The sequence below is a fragment of the Amphiprion ocellaris genome, chromosome 15 (genome assembly GCF_022539595.1).
Source record: "Amphiprion ocellaris isolate individual 3 ecotype Okinawa chromosome 15, ASM2253959v1, whole genome shotgun sequence".
NCBI classification, from domain to species: Eukaryota; Metazoa; Chordata; class Actinopteri; family Pomacentridae; genus Amphiprion; species Amphiprion ocellaris.
Window position 1 is genome coordinate 15,651,885 of NC_072780.1, and position 26,608 is coordinate 15,678,492.

The following is a 26,608-nucleotide window of genomic DNA, read 5'->3' on the forward strand; positions in this document are numbered from 1 at the left end:
CTAAAGTTTGTGGACTAAACTCAATGGAAGTATAATAATAAGTAGAGTGGCGGCTCCACTTGTGCCGGGAAAAGAAATGAGGCTAAAACAATTGCTTGTTTAAAGGAGAGGCTTTTAAAAAAATTTGTTATAAACAGGTCCTTTGATTTGTGCATGCTTTTCAGCAACGGTGCTCAATATATGGGAAGCTCTAAATTCTCCAGGAATCCTGTGCTCTGTCTGCACACCTAAGGAACAATCACATTGACATGATGCTACAGTCCGACCTGTCGCTGCTATATTCTATAAAAAGTCACAGCCAGCCTTCCAGAAACATCCACAAGAGCCTGGTGTGGTTTTGATATGAGGGCAAAGTGACTGTGTACCTATTGTAGTGCGACTCCACTGTCCACTCAGTGCGTAGGTATGTGGACACCATGAACTGGCCTGAAGAAAGCAAAACACATCCATCTTGTTTGCCAGTTTTTCCTGTAATAAGGGAAATCATGTCAGAGAAAATGCAATATAATGGACAGATTACGTATATTTGATGCCAGCAATAGTTTTGTGAAAGATCACTGCAGTACCAGCAATAATATCTTTATTATTCAGCGTGTTCTTCCTTGTTTAACCCTGGTGCCCACATTACCCAAAATGCAACTCAACCACCACTTGGAGATTTGAGTGTTTTAGTCTAGCAGCAGCTAATGTGCTTGAGTTGTTGTCCTCAAGCGGAGATCAGGCAGGATATGGAGGTCTGTTGAGCTCCCTTGTCTTTATCTCCACCCACCCGCAGGTTTTTCATTTTTCACCTATAGTCTTCAGTCCAAACCGACGTGGACTCAGGTGACATCGCTTGAGGCAGTTTAACAGACATGACACAGCTCGCTCAACTTTTATACATATTCGGTAGTACTCCCCAAGACCTGTAAACAGACTTTGATGTGTAGAATTGCCACAATTTCCTTTAAACACTCATGAGGAATGTCCTCCCGTCTCACAGCCTGGACGTGCTGATATGGCTTGGGGTTTTTTTTCTTTCTTTATTGCTGCAAAATCAACTAAAATCCAACTCATCGAAAGAAGAATGGCAGTTTGGTTTGATAGTATAAATGTGACACAGGTTCAACATCAGATTCTCAATCCTCCTATCTAAATGAATGGTCATGACATTCAGTCTAGACCCAGAGTCAGCTCCTCTCTTCATGTAACCAGGGCAATAGGAGGGAACTGAAGCAGCTATCCAGTTATTTATTTCTCCTTCCCAGCCTGACAGGTCACTCTGTTCTGTGCGCTGTTGTCTCCCAGTGGCCCAGTGATGGATTTAGATACAGCCCAGACTGGAGAGAGTTCAGTTCAGATGGGACTGATATTTCTTTAGGATGTGCAGTGATTATTAATAATTTCAGAGATAAGCCTCCTCTGTACCACATTAGCATTATCACGGGAGTCTGGTGATCACTACTTATTACCTCTGGGCCTCAGCAGTTTTAACTCCACACTGAATGGACATTATGGTGGCCCCAGAACAAATTACATACAGTACAATGCTATCTGTTTGAGATGCTATTTAAAGAGAAAGATTATCATGATTAAAACTGTCTTTCACACAATTGCCTACTTCAGTCTGACATTAACTTAACAGTAAGCACATGATCAGTAGCGTACTGCAGCTGCATCACTCATTCAGTGGTATAGATTCACTGTTTCATGGACTGTGAATGCACGGGTTTTTCTGCCAATGGGGGATTTTTGAGGCACCAAGTGAGACATTTTTTAACGGATTTATTTTATTGGAAATAGGTTAGAAAACCTCATGATACTGATGATCAGAAAAATGCTGAATCTCTGATCTGGGCCGGTTTTAGTCAGCACTAAATAAAAAGCACCAGTGGCTAAATGACATGGAAATGACTTTTAGAACCAGTTTTGTTAATTGGGGTTTCATTTATCAAGCATAATATACACTGCCTGGTCAAAGAAAGTCACCACCTGGATTTAACTAAGCAAATAGGTAAGAGGCTCTTATTGGGTAATTACTGCATGGGTGATTATGCTTCAACTGGCAACAACTTATTTAACCCTAGCTGATGCAGTGAGAAGTTTCTCATGTCTTAAACAACCATGTTGGAAGACATATCCCGTGGTCATGGAAAAGATGTTAATCGGTTTCTGAAGGGTCAAATTATTGGTCTGCATCAAGCAAAGAAAACACCTAAGGAGATTTCTGAAACTACTAAAATCAGGTTATGTACTGTCCAACTCATTATTAAAACCTGAAGGATAGTGGTGAATCATCATCTTCCAGGAACAAAAGTGGTCGGAAGAAAATCCTGAATGATCGTGATCAGCGAGCACTTAAACGTTTGGTGAAATCAAATTGTTAAAAAAGCAACAGTACAACTTAGGGCAATGTTCAATAGTGAAAGTAAGAGCATTTCCACACGCACAATGTGAAGGGAACTCAAAGGACTGGGACTAAACAGCTGTGTAGCCTTAAGAAAACCACTTTTCAGTAAGGCCAATCTGAAAAGAAGGCTTAAATTTGTTGGGGGGCATAAAGATTGGACTCTGGAGCAATGAAAGAAGATCATGTGGTCTGATGAGTCCAGATTTACCCTGTTCCAGAGTGATGGGTGCATCAGAGTAAGAAGAGATGGATGAAGTGATGCACTCATCATGGCTAGTGCCTACCAGCCTGTGGAGGTTAGGGTTATGATCTGGGGTTGGTCAGGTTCAGCAACGTTATGTTCCCAAAGAATGAGGTCAGCTGACTACCTGAATATACTGAATGACCAGGTTTTTCTATCAATGGAGTTTTTCTACCCTGATGGCATGGGCATGTTCTGAGATGATGATGCCAGGATTCATGGGGCTCACATTGTGAATGAGTGGTTCAGGGAGCAGGAGACTTCATTTTCACACATGGATTGGCCTCCACAGAGTCCAGACCTCAGCCCTGTTGAGAATCCTTGGGATGTGCTGGAGAAGACTTTGTGCAGTCGTCCGACTCTCCCATCATCAATATAAGATCTTGGTAGAAAATTAATGCAACTCTGGACAGAAATAAATGTTGTGACGTTGCAGAAGCTTTTCGAAATGATGCCACAACGAATGAGTGCCATAATCAAAGCTAAGGGTGGTCCAATGAAATATTAGTGTGTGACTTTTTTTTGTCCAGACGGTGTATGTTTTGGTCAGAAATAACAGGAGAATGTATAGATTTCTGTCAAATAGGGCAAGACTAGTCTCACATAGCCAGAAATGTCTACACATTGCTGTGTCAGCACTGAAGAATGGTCTGACTGCACCTCATTAACAATTGGCTTGTTTGTATTTCTTCAAACCAATTACAGTTCTTTTGGGCGGGGCTAAGCCCAGAATGCCGTGTCTGTGCCCCTGCAAAACAGTGATGGGGAAATTGTTTAGATAGATAGAACTTCTGCACATGTGGAGGTGAGCATTGGCATTAAAACTATTAATTTACTAAAAGAACCAAGCAGGCTTTAGTTATTGCGTGATTCAAATACTTGGCAAAACTCATTATGTTCAGCATGCAGGTTGCTGTTTAAAAGTTGATCTTGTTTTACAGTCCCAAGGAAGACACGGTACATGTGTGTGCTTTTTGTTGGTTTTTTTTGGTTCCTTCCTGCCGTCGCTGACTGCTTGCTCAGAGGGAATCCAAACACAGCTTTGGATTGTTGGGTTCTCTGGTCTTTGTTTAAAATATGCAAAGTGCTATAAGACGACATATGATGTGAAGTGGCGCTACATAAATAACATTGTATTGAACTGAATGTTTCTGACAGATACCTGAAATCTAGATCCAGTAGGTCAGACTAAAGCAGCACAGGCTCGCTGCTTTTTCTGAATGTGGACTGATCATGATTACTGCTGTGGGTGGTCACATCCCAAAGGCCCATTCTGAGCCTGCAAAAAAAATGATGTTATGTGATGACGTCTCAGGGTCATGATTCAAAGGGATGGTAATTTTGTCCATTGCTGCATGTGTTTCAAAATCGAATAGCTGACCTCCTGTGGTTATATTACGGCAGCTCTGTCCGATGCTTTCAAGGCTGCCGCTGGTGATGTTAATCCTCTGACTCTGTTTGAAATGTAAAAGGTTTTTCAGACTAAAACTGGCTTCATAAGGACTGCGTTATTTCAACATGATTTGTCAAATACATTCACACGAGATGAGGAATAGCTGTGAGTTCAACAGATTCGCTGTAGTAGATTTAGCTGCATGCCTCTGTCAAAACCAAGACTGGCCAAAGAAGGTAGGAAAAAAATGTTAAATGAAGAAAGAAAATGACACCAGCTATTGTTGTGAACGATGGTTTGGGATGACTATGATGGATTAGTGGCAAAGATAGCAATTATGTTACAAATATATACCCATAAATTTGCCAAATTAAAGTGGACACACTTTTTGTATTTTTACTAGGGGTCGACCAGTTTGACCTGGATGATAACCTGAGCAAGCAGTTTTCAAATCATCGGTATTGTTTTTTTCTGTTTGTTTGTTTTGTTTTTTAAACTAATTCTCAATAAAGTTAATTTAAAAATGCAATGCTTTGGTTCTGATGCGGCTTCCTCTTTCTGTGTGTAGTTACTACTCTGTAGTCTCAAACGGTTTCCCACCCTCGGCACTGTCTGATTGGTTGCACGTCACAAGTAACAGCCAATCAACATTTGAGGATAAATGCTGAAAAGTTCCCTTTTTCTTAATAAATGTATATAAAACAGTCAAATTTGCTTAAATGAACAAAAGCATTTCAACAAAGTTTTGTGTTGGAGTTTGTGTTTGAGTTTCATTTTGTACTACAGATATATATCAATTCCAAAAATCAGTCTACTTTATTACTCTGCCAAGGAACGGAGTTATGTGACAATCGGCATTCGTTTGCCCTTCCGTCTGTTGTTCCGTCCATGCGCAACATTACTCAAAAATGGATTAACGGATTTAGATTCAATTTTCAGGGAAGGTCTGAAATGACACAAGGACCAAGTGATTAGATGTTGGCAGTGATGCAGTTTATAGTCTGGATTTGGTGGTGGGTACATCTGTATTAAATGGCCACATTCTATGGGGCTGTGATTTCGTGGCAGCCTTGGCGGAGTACTGCGCTCTCTGAGTACTTTTCTTGTTACTAACAGTAGTAATAGTTTTCTCATACAAAATGTCCTGGTTCCTCTGGATAATTCCCACAGTTAACAGAGCCAACTTTTTGACCAGTAGAAAAGACAAATCATAATGTTAGATGAAAATAAGACGTTTATGAGTAGTTGAAGCAACTGGAATGTGTTTGCTTTTTCACACTGTCGTATTGGAATGTGCTGCACCAGCAGAGGTTAAAGAATCTCCGTGATTGTCCTTAAATTATCACTCACAGACAAGATGGCAAATGTCATGATTGACATTTCCACTGATGAGCACAGAGCTATTGATTCAGCAAAGTGTTATTTTTACTTTTCGCAACATGCACTTTGTTTAGCACTATTCTCCTATTATCTCTACCAGGACATTCTTACTCTTTGCTGTAGCAGCTACTTACTCACCATATGGTGCAATGGGAGAGGGAAATTGCATTAAATTGTAATATCTGCTTTATTTTATTCAGTTTGCACTTGGCATTTTGCCAGATTTCTGATGTTCTACATCTTGTTTTCAACTTTACACACATTCAGAATTTCTGAATCAAACATATTCATAGTGGGTTGGAGTTTAACATTTACTGCTGACATTTAGCAACTAAAGGACCACATTTACAGTAAAAATGCTTTCCGGTTGCTACATTTAAACGTGTGCATGAGTGTCTCTGATGTCTGAAGCAGATATGTGAACGCTGCTGTCTCTCCTGGCAGCAGATATTGACATTGTGTGTGTGTGTGTGTGTGTGTGTGTGTGTGGTGGGGTGTGGCTGCGGGGAGTTGATGCATTGGTGGAACTGTGCCCAGGAAGCTGCCAGTTTCCTCCTTTCGTCCCTCCTTCCTTTCATCACCCCACCCCACCTCGTCAGCCAGCCTCCTCCTTCTCCTCTTCCTCCTCCTCCTCCTCTTCATCCTCCATCTCTGCCACTATTGCCCTCTCAGCAATCTGATCAGCCATTGCACTTTACTCCCCCCCGCCCCCCTCTCTGTCTGTCTTTCTCTCCTTTACCCTCATGTCTCCATCCCCGACTGGCTGCTGTGGCCAGACATCAAGGTCAAATCTCTCCCTCCCTCCCTCCCTCCATCTTTCTTTTCCTCCCTCCATTGACTCTACATTTCCTGTGCTCTGTCGCTATTCTCAAATTTCTGTCTCTGCCCGTCTAGTCAGATTTATTTTTGTTATTTCCTCTACTTGTTTCTCTTACAAGTGTATAAATTAGGAACCCAAAATAGTCCTTTTTATTGTTATTAGAATGTTTGTTCGAGAGGAAGGGAACTGGATAAAAGGATAATCTAATCTAAATAATACAGATTTCTTGTCTGCATTTCAGTGTGCTGACCTGTGGTGAACCTTATTAGAACACAGGTCACAGTGTCTCTTCCATTTCTCTTTGCTGCTGGCTGTGATTTGGTTTTACTGAATATTTGTTCACCTGCCAGAAAGAGGATTAAATTATCATGACAACTGAGAATGGCCACCAGACTGTGCAGCTTATTGTGCAGTGGTGGATTCTGCAGTTTTGACTGATGAAATGCAGTGAAAACACAGAGGGGTCTTAAAATGGATTCCTTATGATTCAGTCCTCACCTCTTATTATCAGAGAGGCATGAACTGATCAATTTTTGGATATTTATCTTCCACATCATGACTTCTGTCACTTCTCTGGAAAGAAAACATCATGAATACAGATTAAATGTTTGCTTTACATTTTGTCAATTGGACTTATGTGCAAATTGGTGCGTATTTTAATGAATGAATGCTTCATTTAGATATTTAAACATAATATTTCTGAGAGTAGGGCTGCACAGTGGATCGGTGTTTATCACTGTTGCCTTGCTAGAAGATCCCTGGTTTTCCTCCCGGCCTGGGATTGGGATCTTTCTGCATGGAGTTTGCATGTTCTCCCTGTGCATGCGTGGGTTTTCTCAGGATACTTCGGCTTCCTCCCACAGTCCAAAAATATGCTGAGGCTAATTGGTAACTCTGAACTGTCCGTAGGCGTGAATGCGAGTGCGATTGTTTGTCTCTGTATGAAGCTCTCTGATAGACTGGTGACCTGTCCAGTAAAGTCAGCTGGGATAGACTCCAACCCCCCCTGCGACCCCAATGAGGATTAAGCGATGTTTAGATAATGGATGGATGGATTTCGGAGAGTTTACTGTACAAAAAAATGCCTTAATGCAACTCATCAATTTAAAAATTCTGTGACTGACAAGAACATGCATGGAATTTTACTATAAATGTGTAATTTTTCAGGCAGGCAGGCAGGCAGAGATCCACTTCAATAGCACTCACAAACAGGAAACTTCCCAGTTTTATTCCTGACTGTATTCTGAATATTTTTACAGAGGAGTTTGTTGATATATAAGTTACAGAGTAATGGAACATTTTATTCCTGAAAAATGGTTGTTGACAGTATTTTCTGATTTATGGAGCTGTAAAAAGAGATGGCCAACATATCCTTTGTAAAAACTGTTGACTGTGATATGTCTACAAGCAAACTAATCTTTTCCAGTTAGTTTCATCCATTGTCCATATTGCTCTTCTGGAAATACATGCAAGTTCTAGCATTTTATAGATATACACCATCTCATTTTTGTATTTGAATATAATATTTCAGAAGATTTCTGACACAAAAAATCATTGTCTTTTTGTAAGCAGTTGGGTGAATTTCATGTTGATCACCTGTAGTGTTTTCCCTTAAGGTGACTGCTGTTTGTAGAGGAACTGCTTATAGACGGAGTAGACTGACGTTTCATCAGTGTGTACTTATCTGAATCTGCCAACAGCTACAGCACAGTTTAAAGCTCAACAATTAGAGTATTTAGTGTACTTGATCTTCAATAATCATCATGTGTTCTGCAGTGCAGGATAAAGCTTTACTTCAGCACTACTATATTCTGGTAACACTAGAATAGAAAATGATCTCATTGATACAACTAAATAAAATAAGTTCCTTTAGTGGGAAAAAGAAAAGCTAAACCGCAGTCTACTGTCTTTGAAATCACTCCAGAGTCTGAGAAGGTCTAGGTCACTGAGCATACCACGCATACCAATTGTGGAATTATTAGTATGATCTGAAAAAGTACAGCTTGAGCTTGAACAGGCAGCGCTGCTCAAATTAGACTGATGTGGTTTGACATTGACTGAAACGATCTGTCTCTGCAGGATTCTGCCCCAACCTTGCGTCGCTCTGGTCACCTCACCAAGTCTTAGCACCTGTGGGTTCCTCTGTTATTTTTAATGTCATTCTGTCACTTTTGTCCCCTGAAGGGCTTCACATCTGCTCAGACTGATATTCTTTGTTCAGGGAGGGAAGGAGAGATAGAGGAGGAGGAAAAGGTGAAATGAGTCACCACCGGGTGTCTATAAATGTCAAATTGGAGACAGAAACTTTTTCTATTGATGGATAACGTTTCCTCTCCTCTCCTCTCTTCTACTCTCCTCTCCCCTCAGTCAGGACTATCAACATGGGATTTTCCAGTCGATCGGTTTTAAGGAGTTTCATGACTACCTGACTGCCCCTGAAAGCAGTACCCAGCAGGAGAAAGACACACTACGAGACAAAGGTCAGAGAAATACTCGATCAAAGTCCTTGAGATGGATTTAGATTCACTGGTTGGTGGACTGGTTGACTGATCAACCAGAAGACTCTAGTTAGGGAATTTTTCCTCTCATCTCTGCTTTAACTCTGTTTTCCTTTTAACTCTGTCCAGGTATAGAAGCTTTGAAGATCGCTACGAGGCGTTACGCCCGCAAACAGAATAAATGGGTCCGAAACCGCTTCCTTAAACGTGAGTGCTCTTTACCTGACTCATGCAGTGTGTGTGTGTGTGTGTGTGTGTGCGTGCGTGCGTGCGTGCGTGCGTGTGTGTGTGTGTGTGTGTGTGTGTGTGTGTGTGTGTTTGTCCTCCGTAGTCCAGTTCCTTAGCAGTCAGCACTCTATTTAACAAGATGAGATTCATGTACTCCATTAGACGTACAATAAGCCTCTCAGCCTCCGTGTTGTGTTCCATGGCACAATGGCAGTGTGTGTATTCTTATACATGTGTTTTAAAGTTGTTCTTCTTTTTTTGTTAGATTTTAACCTGCCATTTTAATCCAAAATCTCTCTCTAGTCATTGATGAAACCCCTAAAAACTAATTTCTGTGTATTAGATGTGCATATTTTGAAGTTTGTTTGTTTTTTCATGAGAATAAATTATTTTCTGTCTTAGCACTCTGAACCCAAAAGCAAAAAGATGGCCTAGAAAGGCATGTTGCTTTTACAACAATCACTGAAATTACACCATTTATCCAAGTTGTACAAACTTCTGTGACCAAATTTAAGCTTAAATTATAAAAATCACTTTATCCTACATTTCTAATTTACAAATTTGTCAAAAATAAAGCATTTACTCTAATGCGATTCTGTAAAAAGGAGAAAATTTTTCCTTCCTTGGTGCAACTCAGAAGCTGTGACTGACTCATGGGTGATGAATAGTCACGTGACAAAAATTCAGGGACTCTTGGGATGAGCTGAAAGCTTTGCTTTCACTGAGCAGAAAGGAAACAAATTTGAAGAAAAAAAAATTAAAAGTTGTAAAACACTTGTAGTATACAGAGTCACTTTCTTTCCCCTGTATATGTAAAATCTGTTGGCACTTGGAAAAAATATTGGTTTAAAATATCGTACATGTTCATTTTAGGCTCTTTTAATTTTTGGAAACTAAATAATTCAAGAAATTCTGAATGAGAATAGTGATAGAACAAGCTGAACCCCCTGCAGGTTGACAGAATTGGTTGTTTAGGTTTGTACTGTATGAAACTTTGGAAGTCTGAATGTTTGTTTTTGAGACTATCATCTGCACACTGTAGATTCAAGGGGGAAAATGGTCATCCAGGGTGTTGACTGCTTATTTGACTCATCACGTGACTCGTAGCTTCTAAAAATCACCATAAGAACACAATAACAAGGTAAAAAACGAACTTTAAATTATTTGAAGGGGATCTAAAAAAAAATCTAAGTTTCATTTCTAATGAAGCTATTTCATACAAAACAGACTTTAAATGAAAAAGGGTAACGTGGAATATTCTTGTTCATCCTCTTTTTGACAATTACATGAAAAAGTTGATACCATAATTAACTATGGAGCTACAGCCCGGGGACTCTTAACTCGAATTAGCATAAAGACTGGAAGCAGAGAGAAACAGCTAGCTGGCATGTGTCAGAAATAAATCACATCTAAAACTCACAAATCAGCACATTATGTCTCATTTGTTTATTCCTTGCAAAAAATAAAAAATAAAAATGTAGACACAACAAATTGTGGTTTCAGTCTCACTGTTCTCTCTACTTCCAGTCCTTTATGCTAAGCTATGCTAACCACTTTCTGTCTGTAGTTTCATATTTGTCAAAGAACCGTTCTATTAGTTTATTTTGGTTGACCCTTCACATGTACACTAGCATTATCTGATGTATTTTACCTGTGGAAATGACCGGATTGACTTATTCACTGGAACAAAGTTGGGTTTGATTTTATGCAGCGTGTGTGAGCTGCTATGACGTAGTACAGCGGATAATATTTCAAGACATTTCCCCAGTACACACCTGCAAGTAAGACCCTCAAATGCTGCTTTTTCCAGCACTAAATCCCTGGTGCGACCAGATGCATAGAAATGAACTTTAGTGTTTGGTTACCTGCCAGAGTAGCTGGCACTGCAGAACGGACAAATGTGTCCTACTAAAGCCAAAGCCAACGTGTTTGGCAGGAGGTGATTTCCCACCCTGGTTGCAACCCCTGGAAGTCCGTATGTGTTTTGAGATGTACAGAAAAGCGGAGTGTGTTTTCTGTTTCCCAAAACAGAAGCCTGGCCTCTCTGTAGCACCAGCAGCATGCCCTGCAGTAACCCAGCCTCCTAATCCTGTTAGGCCCAAGTGGCTTAAGGCCACGCCAGGCCCTAAACCTCAATACCCCTCTTTCTGAGCGCCTGCCTACCCGCTGCACACACCATATGGTCTTCATCACATGTCTGTGTCTGTCTGTGTTGCTGTTGTTTTACATGCGCAGTAATCTGTCTGAAGTTGTATGTGTTTTTGCGTGTGTCTTTAATATAACTTTGCTCAAAAATTCTTTTGGAACACTTTGTTATTCCGTTAGCACCAAGCTTTAAAGTGCAGATGGCAGCAGACCACATCAACTCTTAAAACGCAAAAACTTACTGTTTCATAAATTCTCCTGGGAAATACTTAATGCGGTGTCTTGCTCTGTTTGTTAATGATATTTGCCAGCCTGGATCTTACACTGAATCTGTACGTTTTTATGTCCGGTGGCCATGAAAACACATTCTACCTGCCAGATTTTGAAATGCATACTCAGCAAGGACAATGTTAATCGGTTCAAGGAGCGCGAGCCTCCTACAGCATTTCAAAAATCATCGAAAAGAGTTTTCTTTGAGCCAGACTTAAAGTAAACGCAAAAGGCAGTCCCTTGGAAATATGTGTAGCTGTTGTAGTCACTGCTATTTAGTTCGCTGCAGTAGCTCCAGGGGTTTCCAGGGAATTGCTTTGTTTTTTTTCTTTGTTTTTGAACGTGATTGACAGTTATCTGCAAAATAGAGCCTAACCGTACAGGTGGCAGCAGAGGAGGTGAACTCAAAATCAGAAACTTTGTACCTCTGGAAGTTTTTAAGGACGCTGCATAAAAGCAAAACTACGAAGAAGGCGTCCATGTCTGTTCTGTTGTGTTTGCAGAATCTCCAGGAGTCTCTGAGGCCTTCGTCAGCCTGGATTTTAGTGAGCATTCGGTTTAAAAACAGTAGTTTTAAAAACTGCAAGGCATTGGTGATTTTGTTAGTTAATGTATCAGTGAGACACAGTAATTCAATCCAGGAAGCTCAGTTGAAGTAACAGGTTAACAATTTTAAGGATTTTTCTGCAGATTCCAAAGCACTTCACAGTGAATTTGAAGGAGTGAAAATAAATAGTATGAAGAAGGCCTTCATGTTACAAGATAATCTGCCAGGAATGTACGTTTGCATGTATTTCATTAGCTAATGCACAGCCTTCTGGATGACTTTGCCGTGAATGTTGAGCCCTGAGGAACTTTACTGCTGGATGACCGCGTATGTTTGGGAAATGTGGAGGTTTTGGAAATCTGTCACGTCAGTTCTGTGTTTTTCCATATCTCTGCAAGAGATAATGCTTAAAATGTTATCATACTGGACAGAAATATGGGAATACCACCCAGGCTGACAAACGTAGGAGTTCTACTTTAAAATCTTACATCACAAATATAGTCCTTCATGTTACTGTAATTTCAGTTTGTTTTTTTTTTAGGATTCTTGAACTTTTTGATAAGAGACAGTCTGTTCTTGTGTTTGCTCCTGGCCGGTGTTATCCTCCCCTCAGGTTTTTGCTGTTTAACCTGGTTCACCCCACCTTTCTGTCCTGCGTCGTCTCTGTTTACCTCTCTGTCTTGCTGTGACTGCTGACCTCCTTTCTTTTTTCATCCGAGCCCCACACACGCTCACACACATGCCGGCAGGCCTCAGCTGAGCAGGCTAATCTCCTGAAGCGTTGCAGAGTGGCTGGGAATTTGCCCCGACCACACAAACTCAGGGCAGAGGGTCGCCCGGGTGCATGCAGGCCAACTCAGGCATACAGTGACTAGTGGGTCAAAGGGAAAGATGGACCGAAAACGACAGTCGGGCAAACACAAAAGCTAGAAAATGACCTGAATGTCGACCACATGCAAATGTACAGCAAGACGCAGAGTCACGTAGCTCAAGGGCACAACTTTAACCCAGTTTTACAGATCACAGTTTAAGCATTTAGCAGCGAGCAGGTGGGCGTTCAGTGCGTTCAATGCTTTTCAGCGGGATACGCGGTTCATGATGGATTCAACTTTGGTTGCTGTGGGGATTTACACACTAGGCCAGTCAGCTCAAATGAAATCAAGCTTAATTTGACTTGCCTTTAAGTGCGTCTGTATGGGGGGCGTATGCATATAGGCTGTGTGTGTGTGTATGTGTGTGTCTGCGTTTAATTAGTGGATTTAATCACCCTTAAAGAAAATGGTAATCCGAGGTTATATTAATTTTATGAGAGTGTTTGTTTAAACTCCCTAAGCACATGCAAGCAAGCAAGCACACACACACACTCCACCTGTAACCAGGATACGCAGGTGTAGCTGGACTGAGGCCTCGTGAGTGTTAAATAACAGGGGTGTAGGTATCTTTTAGTCCCAGGAGTGTGGGAGTGAGTGAGTGAGGGATGGATGGATCGAGGGAGGCAGAGGGAGGAACAGCACATGGATAGCTAGGTGGATGGAGAGTGAAGGTAATCTGATCCAGCTGGAGCAACAGGTGTGGGCCGAGTTTACACCCTTGTCTTCTAGCAAGTGCGGAGCTTTCATGAGCACACACACACACACACACACACACACACACACACACACACACACACACACACACACACACACACACACACACACACACACACACACACACACACACACACACACACACACACACACACACACACAGAAATGCAACCTCCTCCTGTGCAGATAAAGTCAAGCCAGCGTTGTCGTCACCACAGGAACCTCTCTGTGACCTCCACGAGTTGGCAGAGGCAAGACTGAGAACGTCAGGAAGGGTTAATGGGAGACACAGTAGCATGGATGGATCTAGTTCTAAATTATCGCTTTCCTCAGGTGGAAGAGTTGTGTGTATTGAGAAGGAGAAGACATGTCTCCACTCCAGTAGAATCCTACATAAATGCAGAACAAAAATAGCAGGAGTCTCACAGGGGTATGTAACCCTAATGTCCTTGGTTCCAGTCCAAACAGGGGCCCTTGGTGCGTGTCACCCCCTCTCTACCACCACAGTGGCTCATAAAAGCACCACAGGGTACATGTGAGTCAGAGGAGACAAAGTCATTCATTACAAAACACAACTGCCATTGTGAAAAGCTGCATTGAAATGTCGTGATTTATCGGAGTTACTGTTGCTCCATTAATTATATCCAGTCACATTCACTGCAGTATGTTGAGCTGGTTTGAAAACACACACCGACTCACGTGTTGCTGGCATCAGACCAATTTAACCATCTGAATCCCAAAACCAAGTACTTTTTGGGTGGTTTTTTTTTTGTCATTTTCAATGCAGTATAAAATCCTGCACCTTTGGCTGGAAGTAGGGAGAACTCAAAAATGTCTTATCTGCGGTATAACTGGTTTGTTGCCATGGATAATTAAAAAGGGGAAAACAAATGTTGAGTTTCAGTTGAATTGGACTCAAAATGTACAACACCTTTTAATAAGCCTGCAGCTTCTATTCTTATCTCCTATGTGCTCTGTGTACACAGCCTGCAATTCAGCCCAGTTGGTTGTGTACAGAATTTTGCGATAGCCAGCTGTTTCTTTTTGGTGAGTTTCTTAAAATGAGACATGTAGAACAGAGTGATTTTGATGAAATATCCAAGCTTTGATTTGGTTTTCCAAGTTTTCCAGTGGAGCAGCACAATACAGACGAGTAGTTTAGGTTGCAAAGTTGAGTAAGGATTATTTGCAGAACTTCAGTGGAGAAAAAAAGTTAAAAACAGAATTGCATTGGATTTTATGACCACTTAGATGCAACAGAAACTAACTGAACACAACAGTGAGGTAATGATCATCCTTTAAGGCAAACTTGGTAGCAAGCAGTTGCGTATTTACAAACCCGGCGGCTTCTGAGCATCATTATAATTTGGGGTTGTGCATTGAGGCCCAGCGAGCGTAAATCTCATATTTAGTCTCCTTTCACTCTGTTTTTGGTCGCTACCTAGTGCTAGATGTGTAGTATATTTTTAGCCCTCCAGCAGGCGGCTTTATAAAACATTAAGAAGGAATCAAAGCAGTGACTTTGGAGCCGCAAAAAATACTCAAGCGCTCTGTTTACATGAACGGCACTGCAGTGTTGGCCAATTTGCTGGTTCATTACCAAGAGTAACTTGATTCAGTTGCGAGAGGCCGTGGAATCCCTTGTTTATACAGAAGCCACATAATGTATATAGGGGCTAGATTCCTTCAATTCACAAAAATCCAACAAAATGAATTCTTCAGTGCTGAATGTTTTGATCATCTCTGGGCCCATTTGCGAGACAGATCCTTGAACCGAGGTGCTTAACCTGCTTCAGATGCGTCAATCATAAAACGGCAGAAAAACAAAGGAGGTGAGGGAGACAAATAGTGGAAGAGGAACTATAGGAAAGAGGAAGGAGGCTGGTGAGTGAATAGGGGCAGCTGTCGTGCTCCGGTGTGGACGATGGCCAAAGGAGCACAGCTGGGCCGGGGGGACGCCTGCACTGAGGCTGGTAGTGGAGTTTTTATAGCAAAGCACACACAGGCACACATCCTCACTCAGCAAACACAAGGACAACACAGCAAATGACTCCTGGCCCCTTTGTTGCAACAGGTGGACTACTGTTTCAACACACACACACTCAACACTGGCAAGCAGCTGCCCGGCGACAGATTATGCTCCTTCTTGTTGGCAAAGCGATCTCCCCTGTGTGCTCGAAAGCCAACGCTCACAGTGTGTGTGTGTGTGTGTGTGTGTGTGTGTGTGTGTGTGTGTGTGTGTGTGGGCGCCGACCACCCTGTTCTTTGTCCCCTTCACGTTTCTTATCAACCCTCATTCAAGACATAGTGGATTAGCGGAGTTAAATTTCACCAGATCCCAAACAAGAAGGGTGGAAGGTGAGGAGGAGTGGGGGGGGGGTTCCGTCCAGCATCTGGCAACCCACCATACAGTATCTCCCTTTTATTTTAGCACCACTCCACTCTGCCCAGCAGGAGGTCGGTGATTGCAAAAGGGAGCTGTGGGAGGGGTGGTTTGTGGGAGAGAGACAAAGGGACAGAGCGAGAAGAGAGACAGTGGCGATTGGAGAATCCAGGCCGGTTGGGGTGATGTGTTTGTTGGAGCCCCTAATGGAGAGGCCTCAAACTCTACATCTGGTAAAGGTATGCCAGGTGACACTCGCCGCGGCTGCCACCTGCCTGCTATTATGCTACAAAGCACAAAAGACTTCAAACACACAAACGGTAACCGTGCGAGTGAAATTTGAAGCTTTGATTAACAGTAACTGCTGTTAAAAATAAATTTAAAAAAAAACACACTGACAAATAGACCAGCTGTGTGACTGTATAAACACATGCAGGACAGAGCTTTGGAAATTAGTGGAGTACAAATTGAAAAACAGAAAAAGCCACATGCTGTGAGGCCAAATGATGCAGGTGCAGAGCGATACTTTTTTCACTTTTTACCAGCTACTCAGTTCATCCGTGGTTTGTTGCAGATTAAACCCACAAGAAGCAGATGAAATGTGCCGTTTATCATGCAAAAATGTGAGTTTATCTCTCTCGGGTGTGGCTGTGTAAAGAGTTGGTGTTCCCACACACACAGTCAGTACTGTTAGTCAGAAAGATGACCAGTCGCACAGGCACCGCTCTGTGTTCCTCTGCAATAATGGAGGCCCAGACGGGTCCCAGTAGAGTTAACAAACTTCAGTCTGCAAAGTGTCTGCTGCCCTCAAATCCACACTTCAGTCTGTGTGGAAAGGATTAAGCCATAATTGAGTTGGCTGACAGTGCTTTACAGGTTAATGGGATTCATCTGCGTCAGTGCAGGTTTAACATGTAGATATTTTATACAAATACGGGCTTAAATGTATGCCGGTTTAGTATCTGCTTTGATTAAGTAGGACAGGCAAGATGTTTAACATACCTGCTACACATCAGAGTGAATGGAAGCGCCAACAAATTTACATGTCATAGTCGTTTTACAGGTTTTGCATTTAGTCGAGCTTGAGAGTTGCAAGTTTGAAAATGAAAAAGCATCTGGATTTGTAGCGTCAGACAGAAATCTCTGTTTATATGAGGTTTTTAAATGTGGAAGATTGGATCCCAAGTGGACAGCGATAAAAGTAAGTCTAACCTGCTGTCAAGTCTCATCGTGATCCAATCACTCAAACCATTAGTGATCGGTTGTCTTTCTTAGTATAAACACTAATGCATCCTGATGCATCCTCGAAAGAAGCGTGCCAAGAAGATGTGTCATCAGCACAGGATATGGTGGTTGTTGTCTCGCGCTCTTTTGCAATTTGTAAAGGACTTTGTTGTGTGAGTTTTAACAGTAGGAATAGTGTGTGCATTCGTGCCCCAACAGACTGTTTACTAAATCCTGCTCTGCTGGTTTTCTGACCGTTACCGCCTGCCATCGCAATTTGCGTTTCCACTCTCGCCTCCACTTGCAGACATTCTCACCTGCACAGTATAGGTCCATTGATTTTTTGTTTTTCCTCCAATCCCACAGGGAAAACACATTATTCTGCTGTGTAATATTAGTAAAACGATGCATACCAGTCGGTAATAACGCAGCAAAATTACACTTACATTCAAATGTATTTGTTATTCTAGGGTCATAAGAAATGTGTTCTTACGTTACACATTTTGTAATAGTGTCTTGTTTAATTTGTGAAGAAAAAAAGTGTTTCATCATTTAAGAAGAGCTTACTTTGGCCAGGAAGAACAGAGCAGGAGTCCCTTTGACCCAGAGCTAGCAGATTTGTGCCTGTTGGACATCAACACTTTGCACATTCGTCGCAACAAAGTCCGGAATTTCATCCTATTGTCAAACTTCCCTTGCTTTGCTTTTGTTTTGTTAAAAACTGCATTAATCTTCTTTTCAGCTTCATTTGTTGACTCCATCCTTCTGGTTTCCAGGAAATTCTGGGACCTGAAGTTTATTTTTTGACCGCCTGCTGTCGCCTACAGCAAAGTTGAAACAGCCGCTCCTGTGACATTTGTGTTGGGTTCTACTCCAACAAATCCCAGTCCCAGTGCAGCCGTCTACTGTACAAACTGTTAGTTCTTGAACCACTTGTGCTTTTTTAGCTAATCCATAGGAAACAAATCCACCAGTTGGGCAGTAGTGGACATTAGTACAGGCACAAAACCCCGAGAGTCCAACCTACTGCGCATGTGTGAAAGCGAGTCGTCCAAGTGGACTAGGAAGTCGTACATTAGTCTCCAGGTTTCTGTGTGTGCATCCGCAAGGCTTAAATGCTACTGCTAGCATAGCATACCCGAAATACCAACCGAGCTGCCAGCTGCCAAGTTGTATTGTGGGTATCATGTTTGGACAAGGAAAAATCTATAAAATGAAAAGGGTGATATCTCAGGTTTTGCTGTATCAATTTTTACATTTTAAAGCAAAAAAGTTAAATCATTAGTCTATCTGTGGAATAATATCTAATGTCTAATCACAGCCTCCCATATCCAAGCTTTGTTCCTCTCCCATACTAGCAGCATACATTTGGTCACAGAGGTAACCTTTGAGTCCTCTAAAAGATAAACTACCAGCAGCGCTATATAAGCCTTAAAGGTCATTTGAAAGGTCATTATTTTTCAGCTCCTACTGAACTGGGAAAAGGCCGTTTAAATATGCTTGTTTTGTGTAGTTTGCTAAATCTCACAGAGCTGATCTATTAAATTCATTCAAAGCAACTTAAATTTGGAGTTCAGCGCATTTGAAACTCCATATTAAGTCTGACGCATAATAGCCCTGCCTGTTCATCATCGTTGTGGACTTCTGACATATGTTTTTGTAACTTTGTGATATGAGTATTTATATAAACCTTATTCAAATTGATTTACGTCTGCCTGTTAAGTTATGCTGGTGCCTGTGTCAGTCAGGACGCTCTTTGACGAGAGATTCTTCATCTCAGTGAGCCTTTTCTCTGGTTAAAGGTGAAAGAAAAAAGAAAGAAAGAAAACTCTGTTGGTCTGGTTGGTTCAAACACTCTTTAAACAGTCAGAAAAAATATTCAGTTTCTTGTACAGTAAAATATTTTTATTACCCTTTTATCCAAATGACAACAGTTAAATCTTAGAAAACTGACAGTTACCTTTGTGTCGTGAATGTAGTGTAGCGCTTGCAAGACTCTTTGTCTTGTTTGTTTTATTAAAACTATTTATTTCACACTATGATTTTGTTTTTCTCTATTTTCTACCCCCGTATTTTTTCTGAATATAATGCTTTATTCATGACTCCGGTCGGCACTCTGTAAATGTAATATGCACTCATACCGTAAGACTGTTTGCGTAAAGTTGCACCTGGTAGAAGTCACTTTCTCTACAAGCTGCATCAGTCTTTCCTGTGCATCTTGTGCATCTTCAGTCAATGCAGGGCAGTGGCTCTTGATGCAGACGGACACTCAGACAGACAGACAGACAGACAGACAGACAGACAGACAGACAGACAGACAGACAGACAGACAGACAGACAGACAGACAGACAGACAGACAGACAGACAGACAGACAGACAGACAGACGAGCAGGGCAGGGACTGGTGCTGCTGCTTAGTGCTGAGGCCTGGCCTGGAGACTGCTGACTGATGCAAAATAGAAACACGGGGGTGGAACAGTTAGAGAGCGAGAAGGAGAGTGAGTGAAAGCCGAAGCGAGGCTGATGGCGAGAGAAAGAGAGAGAGAAGGGTGGGAGGAAGGAGGGAGAGACATTATCGAGCCAGTGTGAGTCAGCAGGTTGACGGAGCCTCAGGGTGCGGCTCCAGCACATCACTGCTCCTGTACATTTCCCAGTTTGCACTGGTCAGTCTGAGCCTTTCTCACAGCCTGTGTGTTTCCTACAAGATGTGAAATCAGCAGGTCATATACAGCATTATGAGATTTGTCTGGTGTAATGAATGGAACACATTTCTTGCGTGCCGGCTGCTTACTGGTGTAAATTATAAAGCAACGCTGTCACTAACGCAACTTAGGAGCAAGTCTAATTTTCAGTGGCTTTACTTCCAGTCAATAAAACTAAATAATGTAAACACTGAATCAAATATGACCCTTGGAGATGTGTGAAGTGTGCCAACTGTGTGTGTTTGACCTCTCTGTGTGTGTGCAGGACCAGGAGACAACGTCCCATCGGTGTTTGGCCTGGATGTGACAGACGTGTCGAGGTGGGAGGAGACGGTGCTGAACCCTGCACTGCAGATACTGGACAGCCTCAGGAAGGTGGGGCCTGTAGCTGGCAGCTGCTTACATCATGTAGGGCTGGAGATGTGGGACTCGGCCTTTTTTAAAAAATTTATACTGCCTTTTCTTCATACACATGTTTCATTCTGCCCGTTTTCATTGCGGTAAACATAGTTGTTTGCGTTTCCTTCCTTTCTTCCTTTTACTATAACTTTATTCGCCTCTTATCTCCATTTGCTCCCTTCGTCCTAATTTGTTCCCTTCCTTGTTTGCGTTATTGTTTGCAATTTTTACTCCGCCAAGGAACGCCGGAGTTACGTGACGATCGGCGTACATTTATCTGTCTGTCCGTTTGCAACATTACTCAAAAACAGACTAACGAATTTGGATGAAATTTTCAGGGAAGGTCAGAAATGACACAAAGACTAATTGATTAGATTTTGGCAGTGATGCGGCTTCTAGTCTGAATTCATGGATTTGTTAAAGATTTCTGTATCATTGACAGATTGTGGCACACTGTAACTGTTTTTCTACTACTACTACTTTTCTTGTTCCTCTACTGTTTTTTTAATTTCTTTCTGTTCCTATACTGTCATGTTTTCATTATGCTTCTCTACTATATTTTCCCTCCCTTCTTCGTCACTTTTGTCCCATTTCACCATATATTCCTTCATTTCAATCTTCCTTGTTGCTCTCCTTCCTCACCTGCCAACTGTCTAACCTTTTTTTTTTTCTATCTCCTTCCTTGTTTCTAAACTTGGCATGCCCTAAACACGCTATCAGGCCTAATTCAGTCAGCATTTTATTTGCTCTATTTATCAGGGTGAGGAGCCAGCTATTGCACCAATCAGAGTTCAGGGGGCGGAGCTGAGAAACAAACGGAGCTACCACACCTGTGACCTGTGCGATAAAGTCATAATAGGCGACCTGGAGTGGACAGGTGAGACGCGTCATATAATACGATATTTTTTCACACTGACTTGCATGTTGGTACACCAAGCAGTTTGTGGGTGGGGTTTTTTTTTTTGGCTGCTGTCACATTTTTGCTCTCTGTGGGCTCATTTTTCTCTGCAATATGAAGTCCTGCACCTCTATGGAAACAGCACAACTATGGCTGGAGGTAAAGAGAACTCTAAAATGCTGTCAGTGCAGTATGACGGAGTTATAATGCCAAAAAATAGAATGAATCTAAAGTTGGATTTCTTTGATTACTTGTGTTTCAAAAAAATTTAAAAACTGGAGTCGACATGTAAGTGTCCACAGGTTATACCAATATTGAAAAAAGGTGATTAACATACTAGATATATTTCACTACGTATGTTTTTAGTATGTTATCACTATACTATTTCCTATCTGCTCTGTCTAAGCACAGCCTGCAGTTTAGCCGAACAGTCCCTGAAATTTTGTCACGACTGTTGGTCAAAGCTGAGTCGCTCATGACTTTAAATCTGGTTAGAGCAATTGTTTCATTTTGGTGAGTTCCTAATTGAGACATATAGAATGAATTGATATTGATGACATAATGATTAAAAGCTTAAATTTAGTTTTACGTTTCCTGAATGAGCGACAGGCCACGAATGAGTAATTCAAGCGCCATTGGAAAGTTCAAAACTTGACAATTCTCTCTGTTTTCTCTGTTTCTGGCTAGGATAAATGGTGTAATTTTTGTAAATACGACATCCTTTTCATCCCACCACCAGGTTTTGGAGCTGAGAGGGTTGTTTATTTGGACATCGCAATATATATTCTGTAAAAGTTGTCTCTGGATATCCTGAAAAGTCTCAGATTTCTGTGAATGTTTCTGCCCCATGACAGTAAATGCTACTGAATTATTCTTAAGCCGTCATAAACCATTTCTACTTGTTACCTAAATGTAGGATAATAAAGATGTTTCGGTTTTCTCTACTGTGTGTTTAAGATTAGATAACTACAGAACACTAAAGAAAGACCACCTCTGGGACTTGCCGTGTAAAGTTTCTGCTTATTTTTCTCACACATGACTCATTTGGATCATGATGTACGAGTGTCATTGAGATGAACCAGTGCTGTCTCATGCCAGATATATCCAGGAGAGTTTATCCTCTGTGCCCGCAGCTCACCTGAAATCCAAGAAGCATCACTATCATGTGAGGAAAAAGAGGAAGCCTGATCCAGCGGGTGACCAGTCCCTGATCACCAGTGCACCTCCTGTGTCTGCAGCAGAGACTCCCTCAGAGGACTGTGGTGCTGCTGTTGCTCCGGGCTGCAGTGAAACCTCTCCGGATTCTTCCAGAGACACCAGGACAACAAACAAGGAAGTACCTGTGGCATTTTAAAAGCTGACTCTGGACCTCATCCATTTTCATTCAGGTTTCCACCACTGTAGTGCACTAACAAATGGACGTTTAATTACAGTCCTCTCTTTCCTCCCATGCAGCCGAATGGAAGTAATGACTCTGAACTGTGTTCATTGTGGATTCGAACAAAAAACGCTTTTGAAATCCTGCATAAAATACTCTGATCCATGGATGTTCAGGGGCACAAGCAAAGGTCCTTGAAGCCGTTCGTTTTTGTCGTGGCGATGTGAACTCTAAGGATAAATTAGAGCTTTAATGGTCTGTGCAGCCAAAGAATTATGCATTTTAATGGTTTTTTTTCTAAATTTCATTTACATTTTAAGAGGTTTATTTTTCTATTTCTATAGATTGTGCCTTAACTTTTAGAACCCAAAGCAGTTTCTAGATGCTATTTTTCTCCTGCCGCATTTCTACTTACTGTGGGCTCATTTTTCACTGCAATGTAAAGAAAGCACACAGCTATAGCTAGAAGTAGACAGAACTCAGAAATGTCTTTTTTGCAGTATGACATAGTTCTAATACCATAAATGGCTAAAAAAGAAATAAAAATGAAAGAATTTCTTTGATTACTATATATATTTTACAAAAATTGAGTATAAATGTATTTTTTTCCAAGGTCCCACATACAGTAAAAACATGTTACATACTATAGATATTTTCCTACCTTCATTTTAAATTTGTTTCCATGCTTGACACCTGTCTGACACAGCCTGCAGTTCAGCCTAAAATAACTTTTGTCATGTGACTGTTGGTTGTCGCTAATGACTTCTTGGTTAAGGAGCACAGAATTTATAGTTTTTTATAAAATTGAGTGCAAGTGGTTTATTTTGGATTATTTTTCAATGAAAGCAATTTTGATGAAATATTATTTTAAGCTTAGATTCGGGTTGGTTTTCTGATGGAGCACAACATCACATCAAAAAGCTGTAAATCAGACGAGTCTTCCTGTTTTTGTAGTTTCTGTCTCTATTATTACCAAACCTGCTGGCGGGTTTTGAGGTTCAGAAGTTAAATAAAATGTTGATGAGTCATATCGACTGAAAACCTTCCATGTGTAAATGTTTAGTATGTTTGTCTCAAGCTAAACCACAATTCACTTTAGTTTTGAAGAAAGCAAAGAACATTGGATGTTTCTCAGCTTGTAGGTGAAAAATTAAAAATCCCTAAAATTGGATTTGAGAAGGTTTTCAAAGTGACATAAGGTTTGTCTTTATCTCACTGAGCTCTCGTCGGCATGCTGACACAGCACTCACTATTGTGCTTTGTTTGCCGGCCGCCACCTTGTTTTACTGTCAAGAAATCCGTTTTTCTGGTTCTTTTGTTTGGTAATGACTACTCACCTGATTTGTGCTGCTGTCTTTCAGTGGAGCTTAGCTGAGCTCATTTCTGCCCTGACAGTGGTATAAACCACCGGTTCAGGCTGTGAGGGGAGTGTGTTTTCGCAGCACTGATTGCAGGTCTTTGTTTATCCAGCAGCATGTCGTACCCCTTTCAAACCAAGGTGTGTCTCCCTGCTGTAAAACCGCTTACACAATACCTGGCGTTTCTCCAAAGTCCTCTTTTAGCGCTCCCTTTCCATCACCTCACCTGCCACTTCTTTTTTTTTCTGACCTCCCTTCGTCTCCCAAGAATCACACAATTGTTCTGCATTCCCGGTTAACACTCCATCATCTCTTTCTTTACATTTTCAGTCGCAGTCTTATTCTTTCAGGACACGTTCGGTTCACAGGCTCTCAGTGTTTGACCTCATCCACATGACTAAAAATATTTCCAGCTATATAATAGCTGGAAGTGTGTGTGTGTGTGTGTGTCCCACATTCTCTCTTTCCTAACTGGGTCAGGCTTTAAGCTTACTGGGGGCTTACCATACAGTATGGGAGTCACGGTGACAGCAAAGGTCACTGTGCAACTGGTGTCTGGCTTTTTTTCTTCTCTTCTGTTGTACACTTTTCTCTTGTACACAAATCTATGTTCCATCTGCGCTGCTTTCTTTTCGTCTAATGATTTCATTCGTCTCAATCATCTCTGTAATTCCAAAAACCTACATGATAAGAGCAGTCATTGAATGAGGAAAAATGTTATTATCAGTCGTGCGATACGCTTTTAAGTGCCTCATTTCTTCTTTGGTAAATTTATGTGTGGTATGTTCTTATCTCGAGTGCCTCAGCGAGTCTGGCTTGGCACCTCCAGGCACTGCTGAATCACTCCGCATTTAAAGGAGCAAGCTTGCGCAATTCAGCGACACAAAGCACCCTTGAACTTTGCGTCCACGTTCACAGAAGTGGAGAAGTAGGCCAGCGTCCACGGTCACAAGGCTAATTAGTGATTTACGTGCCGCGATGCAGTGGATCATCTGTGGACAAGCCGGCGTACATCCACTCAGTGTATTCATCAGCTGCCGACGCTGAGCACAAAGAATCGACACAACAGATCAGCTTTCAAATGGGAGACCTGCAACCGTTGCCCCCCTCTCGACCACCCCACACACACATAAGTCCTTTTAAAGTGGGATTTTCTGCATTCTTGAGTGTTTGATTTGATGCTTGCTGCTACCGGCGCAGGCATAAATCCCTCCTCTGTGTATGTGTGTTTGTATGTATAGCTGCATCAGTCAGCGAGCCACACAATAATTCACCCAGTTCGAGCTCCGTTTCTGTCTTTTCCTCTCTAAGTCCAGTCCTGCCCTATAGCGGATCAGTGGCTGTATATGTTCACAGAGCACACACTGTCCTATGGATGAGGCCCAGCGCAGGGGAACTGCAGGCTGACTTATGTAACACACGCTGCAGCCTATAGATGCTTGTTGTCTGGCCTGTTTGCCATGGAGGTTTGGCATCTGGTGCTGGCTTTATGCTGCATACACTGACTTGAGTGTACGCTGTGAATAAACTGCTTAGACTAGACATCATATTTTGTATGCATCACTTATACGGCGGCTTGGGACATGGCATCCTGTTTGTATGACGATGAATACGTGATGGCATTGGGTCATGTTAGTGCTGAAGTAATTCACAGAAAATGTCTAGAAATCGATTAGTGATTTTTCGAGGGAAAAAAGCCTAAGTGAAAATTGTCTATTTTTCTGTTTTATTAGCATTAAATTAAATGCCTTTGAGCTTTGGACTGCAGGGTTGCCAGATCTGTGGTTTTCATATGGAATTCGGCTACTTAGGTTGATTTTTTTTTTCCGCTGTTTGATTTTTAATGCAAATACATTAATAAACTCGAGAAATAGAAAGAAATATTATAGATGAAATCGTTTACTAATTATTAGTTTGTGTATCCCTGTGGGCATGTTAAATGGAAAGTTTCACCAGTCGTAATGTGACCTCAGTCCTTGCCTGCTCTTTGTTGCTTTGTGTAACAAGCATTTTACTGAAACAACAGCAGACATAGATACCAGCTTCTATACATTTGGTTACCACTTGCAGTTATACGTCTACAACTTGGCAACAACTTGCTGTATCAGCTTTGCCCAATATTACATGATCCACAGCATCCGCAATTAAAAGTTCACAAAAACGGCAAAACGATAGAATGTTCTTCTCTGGTGTTTGTTTTTGTATCCTTAAAGAAATCATGGTAGCAGCCAAATAGCCAAGATGTGGATTTAAGTATTATTTTTATCTTTACAGCGCACCTACTGGAAACACGAAGCCAACGTACTGGAACCACTGTCCCAGTTCCCTGAGTGATGTTAACACCTACACACCCCGATAATCTCCTATTGAGGCCTGACTCGAAAATAAAAGGGTTAAAGAATTCATAAATACTATCCTGGGTATCTATGTGGAAAAACTTGAATTTACTTCAGTGAGTTCTTCAGAACCAGTCAAACCTGTTTTTAAGGGTTTTTCTTGCACATTTTCCCAGTTTGTATGCTAACTATGCTAAACACACGTCTGCGTTTGAACTTGCTGGGCTCCTCCACCTCAGAGCTCCGCTGTAGTAGTGTGTCATCCAGTGACTGTGCGTCTAGGTAATTTGAAGTCCACTTAATCCTAATCTCTAATCCCATTTGACTAAACATTCCCTGCCATCTGGCCCTGGCGAGACAAAAAAAAAAAAAAAAAAAACTCACACGCACCTACACTCTCAGACAGACACGCAAACGGCTAATCAGACGGAGC

The 26,608-nt window shown here is 41.6% G+C and overlaps 1 protein-coding gene across 4 annotated transcripts in view; it reads left to right on the forward strand.

Moving 5' to 3' along the window:
* trit1 (tRNA isopentenyltransferase 1) overlaps nt 1-23,526 on the forward strand; it is a 50,022-nt gene extending 26,496 nt beyond the window's left edge. For 2 of the 4 annotated variants that reach the window (XM_023283015.3, XM_023283017.3), the window contains exons 7-11: nt 8,591-8,703; nt 8,851-8,928; nt 20,072-20,181; nt 20,965-21,082; nt 22,237-23,526. In XM_023283015.3, the coding sequence (XP_023138783.2) occupies nt 8,591-8,703; nt 8,851-8,928; nt 20,072-20,181; nt 20,965-21,082; nt 22,237-22,457 (640 nt within the window). In that variant the 3' untranslated portion in view covers nt 22,458-23,526. Of the gene's footprint in view, nt 1-8,590; nt 8,704-8,850; nt 8,929-20,071; nt 20,182-20,964; nt 21,083-21,790; nt 22,048-22,201 lie in introns of those variants that run through there. The other 2 variants (XM_035954129.2, XM_055017926.1) reach the window with 2 other exon arrangements.
* The last annotated feature ends 3,082 nt before the right edge of the window (nt 23,527-26,608 follow it).